The sequence below is a fragment of the Manihot esculenta genome, chromosome 13, assembly GCF_001659605.2.
Source record: "Manihot esculenta cultivar AM560-2 chromosome 13, M.esculenta_v8, whole genome shotgun sequence".
Taxonomy (NCBI): Eukaryota; Viridiplantae; Streptophyta; class Magnoliopsida; order Malpighiales; family Euphorbiaceae; genus Manihot; species Manihot esculenta.
Window position 1 is genome coordinate 33621634 of NC_035173.2, and position 9066 is coordinate 33630699.

The 9066-nt window shown below is 29.0% G+C and overlaps 1 protein-coding gene across 2 annotated transcripts; it reads left to right on the plus strand.

The window, feature by feature from the left end:
• Positions 1–5510: 5510 nt before the first annotated feature.
• LOC110629697 (LOB domain-containing protein 36) lies at positions 5511–8861 on the plus strand. 2 transcript variants are annotated; one of them, XM_021776786.2, is made up of 3 exons: positions 5511–6045; positions 6397–7377; positions 8272–8860. In XM_021776786.2, the coding sequence occupies exon 2, from the start codon at positions 6413–6415 to the stop codon at positions 7310–7312; it is 900 nt and encodes a 299-aa protein (XP_021632478.1). In that variant the 5' UTR covers positions 5511–6045; positions 6397–6412; the 3' UTR covers positions 7313–7377; positions 8272–8860. The 2 variants fall into 2 exon arrangements, with proteins under 2 accessions (XP_021632478.1, XP_021632479.1); XM_021776787.2 differs by lacking the exon at positions 5511–6045 and having other exon boundaries at positions 6073–7377; positions 8272–8861.
• The last annotated feature ends 205 nt before the right edge of the window (positions 8862–9066 follow it).

Below are 9066 nucleotides of genomic sequence, written 5' to 3' on the forward strand. Positions count from 1 at the left end.
CCGTTAAAATTAGATAAAGGAGGAAAGAAAAAATTTTTAAAATCCAATTTTACCCTCAAATAAAATTATTTATTTAGTCCTTGGATATTGTTATTATTAACAAGTTAGTTCTTACATTTTCAAAAATCTATTAAAACGTTTTTATTTTTTTTCATATCTATTAAAACGTCCTTATCGTTTCTTTCCGTCAATAAAATAGTCCATATCTTTTCTCATATATATTAAAACGTCATTCCTCATCATTTCTTTCCGTCAACGAAATAGTCTTTCCTCATCGTTTCTTTCCGTCAACGAAATCGTCCCTCCCTATATTTTTAGAAATATATTAAAACGTCCTTATCGTTTCTTTTTGTCAACAAAATAGTCTCTATCTTTTCTCACATCTATTAAAACGTCCTTATCGTTTCTTTTTGTCAACGAAATAGTACCTATCTTTTCTTTTCTCCTCCTCCTCCGAAAAAGAATAAAAAGAAGAAGAAGAATAAGAAGAAGAAGAAGAAGAAGAAGAAGGAGAAGAAGAAGAAGAGAAAGAAGAAAAAGAAGAAAAGAAGAAGAAGAAGAAGAAGAAGAAGGAGAAGAAGGAGAAGAAGGAGAAGAAGGAGAAGAAGGAGAAGAAGAAGAAGAAGAGAAAGAAGAAAAAGAAGAAAAAAAGAAGAAAAAGAAGAAAAAGAAGAAGAAGAAAAAGAAGGAGAAGAAGGAGAAGAAGAAGAAGAAAAAGAAGAAAAAGAAGCAAAAGAAGAAGAAGGAGGAGAAGAAGGAGAAGAATAAGAAGAAGTAGAAGCAGAAGAAGAAGCAGAAGCAGGAGGAAGAAGCAGAAGCAGGAGGAAGAATTGATGAAGAAGAAAATAAAAGAGGAGGAGGAAAATAATGGAGGGTAATTTAGTTTTTTACTATATTTTTAACGGCAAAAATAGATAAAATGACTATTTTGTTGACGGAGAGAAAAGATAAGGACGTGTTAATAGGTTTCTAAAAATATAGGGACTAACTTGTTAATAATGGCAATACTCATGGACTAAATTGTAAATCTCCCTAAAAATAATTATAAAAATTTAAACAGAAATAGATTAAAATTTTAAAATTTATATAAATTCTACAATTACTTTTTTTTTTTTTGAAAAACAAAATTCTACAATTAGTTTAACTAATAAAATTTAAATTAAATTAGTTTAAATTTTTAAAAAAATTTCAATTATCTAACTAATAAAATTATTATTTTTTATTAAATCTAATTCACATAGAATAACTCCTTTACATACAATACACTTATGGATAAAAATCTAAATTTAAGATTTAATCAAAATATAAAACAATAGATAAAAAAAGAGAGAAATAAGTGAAACCCAAAAGCAAAAATTAATGATAGGATGTTTTTTATGAATAAACCAAAAGGTAATAATTGATAGATCATTGGGGTTTTTACCGACCAAAATTCAAACACGTGTAAAATGTTTTTCACAAAACACATGGCAAACTCTTGAAAAAGTTTTACAAGATGGATTCCATCAAGCAAAAATTTTCAAGGCCAAAACTATATAACACGCGATACCCTTTAGTATTATTATTTTCAACTCCAATCAATTAAATTAAATTAATATTTAATAAAAATAAATTAAAATTATATATAAAAAAAGCCATATTTTTTTATTCAAATGATATAAAGTAACATAATATAACTAATAAACTATATAATAAGAGTTAGTGTTTTTTCTCTTTTTATTATGAAAATAAATATTTTAAAATAATTATATAAAAAAATTTAAAGTCGAAATTTCAAATCGATTACACTAAAAAAAATTTAGTATTTAATTTTTAAGCATTACCATTATTGTTAAGTTCATTTCTATATCTTTAAAATTTATTAAATCGTTTTTTTTTTCAATAAAATAATATTTTCATCCTTTTTTATTAAAAATAGATGAAAAATAAAAGTAAAATCTAATTTTTTTAATATTTTTAAAAATTTATTAAAATATTTTTAATTTTATTTTTTAAAAAAGAAAAGAAAAAACAAAGGGATAATTTAATTATTTGCTATATTTTTAATAGTAAAAATAAATGAAATTAGATGAAAAAACTATTTCGCTGAAACTTTGATTTCATTCGGCTCCTTTATGGAATATGGAAAAATTTCCAACTATAAGGTTTAAGCGAAAAAAAAATTCGAATCATAACATCTATATCAGCTTTTCTGTCTTAATGCATTCAAAACAAGGCGTTTTCTAGATGATCCCTCTAGACGAGTGGGATTTTAATAATTTTTCTAGTTATTTCGTTCTCTATTCCTATTTGAGAGAATCCTTAGGAAAAGCATTTTGTTTCCACCGAGCTAAAACAAAGTCAGCATTTAATGCTTATTTTGCTTCAATCTCGACTATACAAAACAAAGAACAAATTGAAGATTTAGTTACGATTAGAAATAAATTTTTTTGTCTTTTTCCATAGATCCTTTACCCATACTCAAAAAATTGAAAGTATTGATCCAATTAACAAAAATTATGTTTCGTATGGCTGTGAATCTCCCTCACATAAATTCAACCAACTCATGTGCTTTAGCAAAAAAGCCATGATTTGCAATAAAAATCAACCAACTCATGTGTTTTAGCAATTTTGTTTTGTTTTCCTAAGTGAAAAGCAAGTACTTTAATTAACCACAATAAAAGCATGAGTATATTCAAAAGGTTGAAAAAACGTAATAAAATTGTAGCATCATGTGAAACATTCCAAATGATAAGTCAGTAAATGTGGGCTACATTATTCCATAACTGATTAATATATAAATTAAAATAATAATTTTATAATTAATACTAAAATATTATTATTTAAATTCTAAAATACCATTTGTCCCATCAATTTTATATTCATTTTATTTACCTTTTTAATTTTTGAATTTTTAAATAACTTAATTAATGTGAAATGGAAAACAAGTTTATATCATTTCTTCAATCTTCAATAGCAGAATAACTTGATCACTGTGACATAGGACGAGTAAATATTAAGGATTTAGTTTACCATTTATAAATTATAATTATAATTACAATAAAAATTTTAAGTGGATGAAATAAAAAGGTGGGATATAAATTATGTATTTGACAATTAATTTATATCGTTAATAAAATTATTGTTGATGATAAAATAATTTATCACTTTTTATGAGAATATATATATAAAATAATAAATCATTTCTGAATCTTCCTTTTTAAAAACACTTAATAAGAAAAATTATTATTTTATTTAATTAATTTCTCAATTTTAAAAAATACATTAAAATGTCACTAATATTTTAACAAATTTATCAGTTAATCTATATATTAATTTTATCATTAAATATTTTACTATTTAGTTTTTATAATTTTAAAAAATTTATTATTTTTTATAATTTTAAAAAAAATATTAGTTAATTTTTTAAATTTTTAAAAAGTTTACTAATTAATTTTTCAGTATTAGAAATTGATGATCACTGGGTTTCTTCGCCCCCGACTAAGGCCAAGCCCATTAGGGCAGCCCATAATCTGAAGGCTTCTAAACCTCCTCCAAGAATCAGGTCCAGTTAGCCCAGCTCAAAGACTGGGTTCCAGTCTTTTTCTTCAAACAGGCCAGCCTAGCTCTTCCGGCCCAATAAACAGACTCCTTCTAGGCCTAGTTTTAACTTTATCTTCCGGTCCAGTTCGGAATCAGGAAGGAATTCAGTCCATCCGCTTTGTGGAACCACCCGCATGCGCGTCCGGGAGAATCAGGGGCCGTTACGCATGGGACAGAGATCTGATCCCCTCGTACGTCCGTATCAACGTAGCAGGAATAGGTGGCCCAATGACACACCTTCTATTACACGTCACCAATGGACAAAAGGAAACATATAAAAGTAGAAATATTCTCCTCTAAGTCTAAGTTTTCTCTATTATCACAAAACTCTTGTAAAAATCTCATTATCCGGATCTCAGATCATGAGAAATATTTTAAATTTTTAATATTTAATGGTGAAAATTAACAGAAAAATTAATTAATAAACTTTTAAAGAGCCTTGACGTTTTAATATATTTTTCAAAATTAATAAATAAAATAGTGGTTTCTCAATATTATAAAACTAAACAATAAATTTCCAATTTAATATTTAGTGAAATAATTTCCATTTTAGTTTGTTATGGTATAGTTTTTTTAATTGATGTCACTAAATAATAAAATTTTAATTTAATATTTAGTGAAATAATTTCCATTTTAATTAGTTATGTTATAATTTTTTTGTTAACGATGTTGCTCTGATTAAATTGATAATATAATCAAAATAGAATTATATTGTAATTGGTTAGAATCTGTGAGACGAGACTCAAGTCGTTACCTTAAAATTAAAGTGAATGTAATAAATTACTTAAAATTTAAAAATCATTAGAGAATATCGTAATTTTATCTATGTGATTTTTCTATTTTTATATTTTAAGAGATAGAGATGAATATGATATTTTTTTAATAATTTAGTGGTAATGTGATAGTCTGCAACTAATAGATGAAAATCCCGCGATTACAGATATAAAGTGTTCGATAACGGTAACTTTATATTAAAATTCGTTTATTTGAAAAAAGAATGAATCTTTTGTCGGGTATTATAGTATTCGAATTTTTTTTTCTTTCGAAATGAACTGCATTTAATTCTTATTATACAAATCTAATTTAAAATGACACTTCGTGATTTATTTTCAACTATTATTATGCATATATCATTTAAATATATATTTCCAAAATGAAGTTTTTTTTTATAATATATTTATAGCGAAGATAATATATGTTAATTCATATTTTATATGGATTTTCTTTTTCTAAATATCCTTAATTTATAGGTTTTTTTTTTTTTTTGAAATGGATCCTTTTATAGGTTATATTGTTGACTGAATCATAGTTTTATGTGTCGTTGAATATAATCTTCTTGTTTAGATTATTCTTTTACTATAAAAAGCAATACTTAAAAATTTTCATTCGTATAATTTATGACTAAATAAAGAAATAAAATAAATGACACGTTTGATTTCTTTATTTAAATATAAACTATGGACTTCCTACCAAGGAAACTACATAAAATTTATTTTCTATTATTTAATTTTAATTTAAAAAGTAAAATATATTAATAAATTTATATATAAAAGTATTTATTTTTTAAAAAATAATTTAATTTTTTCTTAGAAAAATATATTTCCTTAATTAAATTATTTGAGTCTCTAAATATTAAAAAAATATAAAATATATTTTTCGTAAATCCCAGAGCCTCAATATAAAAATATTTGTTAAATTAAAATAAAAAATACAGACAAAATCGAAAACTAGAAGTGAAATTGTCACGCATACCCTGATAGATTTGTACTGAAAAATTGGGAAACAAACAAATTATAAGATATATTTTCGTACAAGTAAAATAATTTACTTTATATTTATACATAAATAAATAAATAAATACTATTTAAAATATAAATAATAATTATAAATAAAGCAGCAGCAGAAGCAGCAGCAGGAACTAACCGCAATCCGCCAGCAAGAGCCGTAGCCCCACCACCACCTTATTATTCCTTCCGTTTTGTATCCTCCATTCAGGGGGCCTGCAAAAATTTATAACCTTTCAGCTGCAGGATATAAATTCTCCATCAGCGAGGTCACTCTTGTCTATTCTCCAAAGGCATCAGCTGCCCGTTACGCTCTAGAGAAGCTCTTGACTCCTAACCTTTCTGTGCGTTAAAATCTCTTGAATTTCCCTTGTGCCCCTTGCCTTCTGCTGATATATTTATGGAAAGATCGATCTTGCTTCGGAGATTAAGGGATTTGTGTAAGTTTTGTTCTTGAGAAGGAAAAAAAACAAAACAAGTGATTTTTTTGCGAGAAAAATTAGATCTTGTTAGATCCCTTTAGACAGTTTCTTTTGTTTCCTTCCTTGAATTTCACGGCTGTGATGATGATGAACAAGAGACAGACAGAGTCAGCCACATGAAGACCGACAGATTTGTACAGAGGAAGAGCGAGGATTAATAATAACTTCACGTCACTTCTTCTCCTTTACATTTTCTGGTAATTTTCAGATGGAATTTTCCCCCAGATGGAATTCCTATTATTATTATTATTATTATTCAACCTTTTGTTTTCTTGCTTGCTTTTACTGTAAGCAACTGTCGATTTGATTATGCATAGAATCGGTGAATGAAGCTTCCCAGAATCCACCATGCATCTTTCTTAGTGATTCCACCTTTATAATATTCATTTTATTATTTTCAAGTTTTATATATGTACACCAATCTCTTTCTTATCTCTCTCTCTGGTTGCTGTCTCAAGATCCTTTCCATAGTATTCAAGATTCATGAAAGGGTGATCTTTTCCCAAGTTTTGATTTTTCTTTTAATATTTGGGTTTCTTTGTTTTCAGAGAAAACAACAAAAAAATGTCAACACCGAACTCGCCATGTGCAGCCTGCAAGTTTCTGAGGCGGAAATGCACGCAAGAGTGTGTTTTTGCACCCTATTTCCCACCGGATCAGCCTCAAAAATTCGCTAGTGTCCACAAGGTCTTTGGGGCCAGCAACGTGGCTAAGCTTCTCAACGAGCTCAACACCTCGCAACGCGAAGATGCTGTGATTTCTCTTGCTTATGAAGCCGATGCTCGACTCCGCGATCCCGTCTACGGTTGTGTTGGTCTAATCTCGATTCTTCAACACAGGCTTAAGGAACTCCAGGCTGATCTCTACAACGCCAAGAAAGAGCTGGCGCAATATATTGGTCCTCAAGCAATGCTTCCTACTCTGCAATCTTCAACCTTTATCCCTCAAACGCATCTGGGTAATCCAACAGCTTCGTCTATGATGCAACATGGGGCGTTGCCGATAATGGGTGTCCCTGGTCCGCCAACGCACGGTGGGCAATTGGTGATTCGCGAGCCTCAGCAGCAGCAGCAGCAGCGACATCAAAGCCAAATCTTTGAGGCTCAGCAATTAGCTGCTGCTTTTGCTGTGAGAGAGCATCAGGATATGTTTAGGGCTTATGAGCAGCAGCAAGAAATTGTGAGGTTTAATAGGGGTTTCGATGCGGCGGATTCAGTTACCACCACCGGATTTAATCAGATTACGGTTGCTTCTATGTCACCTTCTCTGGCTCTTGGCAGCTTTGATACCCCTTACCAGGTTCAACCACAGCAAGTGGATCACCAGCTACAGGCTCAGCTTTTTCTTCGGCCACAACAAGCACAATCTCAGTTCCATGAACAGCAACAGAACTCTCAACAAACCCAACAACATCATCAACCATCTGGTAGTGATGAGGGAGGAAGCATAGGCCCGTCTTGTTGATTTTTTTTTTCAGAGCTCTTATGCGCTAATTCTAATTCCTTGATGCAATTTCCAATTCCAGCTAGGTATGCATTCTTTAATATCTTTTTTTCATTATTTTTTTCCCCTTTGAGTGGTGGTGGGTGTTTTGTGTTCGTGCACATGAGGGTCTCAGATCACCATAAAAGCTTAGCATTTATGACTGCTTTCTATGCTTTTATTTGCAATCTGGTTTGGTTTTTCACAAATTAAGCAATTGGGTAGTGGAAACCAATATTTCTTCCTTTTCTTTTCACACTATAGTTTCTTTCTAGTCTCACAGTTCCGGAGTCGATTCCAGTACCCATGAGCCGGACACATTGATAGAAACTAATAATACCCTTTATTGCATATAGCAAAAAGTTTGGTAAAGAGAATTATTGTATTTTCACTGCAAGGACATCCCCCTTCACTTTCCTTCCATTATCAATTGTACCTAGAACTTAAGACTTACTTGCATAGCAGATAGGCAGATACTTAATTTCCTCCTCCTGATTTGTTGGTTTTTCTTGATAAAAATTTTACATGGTTACTTCTATGAACAAATTAAAACATGCATGGTTTTGATAGAGTTAATGTCATGATTATACAAGTTTTTTTTTTTTAATAATTTTGTAGATTGAGAACTTCTCTTATGAGAAAAACAAAAACAATTTAATTTTGTTTGTAACCAAATGAATAGAGAATGAATTTAATGATTATTTATGAATTTCATAATTCTGTACTTACAAATTTATTTATGAATTCTACTAATTTTTAATATAAATTTGGGTTAAGTTTAGCCAACTTTGATAAATTATTTAAATATATATTATTCCAACTGAATTTTTTTTTTTTAAATTTTCTAAATACATTAAGCTTAGGATGCTTAATTTACCAGCTCTATTCCAAACTGAAGACTTTGTTTTAACTAATCTTTTATTTTTTTCTCTTTTGTGCAGGTCATAAATGCAAGACACAACTAAACATAGACTTAGAGAGAGAGAGAGAGATTTACAACTGAGATATGAATTCTGAAGTCAGCATTGTTTTCTTGGGGTGTGAAGAGAAAGAAGAAGAAGACTGTGGGAAGATAAACATTTAGAAAATTTAGGATCTGCATTGATATTTGAGTACAGCTTTTTTATTTTTTCCTTCTCATGACAAATAGTCTTAAAAAAAGCTATTTTGTAATTTAAAGTTAATAATCATTTTGGAATTGTTACATATTTAATATATATATGGAATTAATATGGATTTTTTTTTGGGTGATAGAAAGTTTCAAATCCTTTGGTTAAGGTGGCTTGATATGTGAAAACATTTTGTCGAATAAAAAATCAGACGACTCTATTTCTACCTAATAATTATTAAAACAAGAATAATGTATATATAACAGGAGGCAAATTGTCTGAATGTGTTCGTTAGAAAACAACCCTTTTTGTCTGGTTCATGAGTTTTCAAAATTTGCTGCCTCTTCTTCATATCTACAACCAAATTCCATTGATCATTGTTTTCTATCACCCTAACTTGTTTACACTTGGATACTTATCCCTAACTTATCGAATTAATCACCATATTCATTAATAATATTGTACATCATATTCTGAAATTTAGATAATAGAATTTACGATACAGAGTTTAGAGAGGAAAACATTCTTCCCTTTTAGTTCTTTTTCTTTTGTCCGCGAGTGATGTCTAACGGCCTCCTTACTATAGTGTCACATGTCTCTGTCATTCAGATCCGTACATATGAATGT

Bases quoted from the DNA above. Each gene is read 5' to 3' on its own strand.
- LOC110629697 (XM_021776786.2), top strand. From the start codon at position 6,413: ATGTCAACACCGAACTCGCCATGTGCAGCCTGCAAGTTTCTGAGGCGG.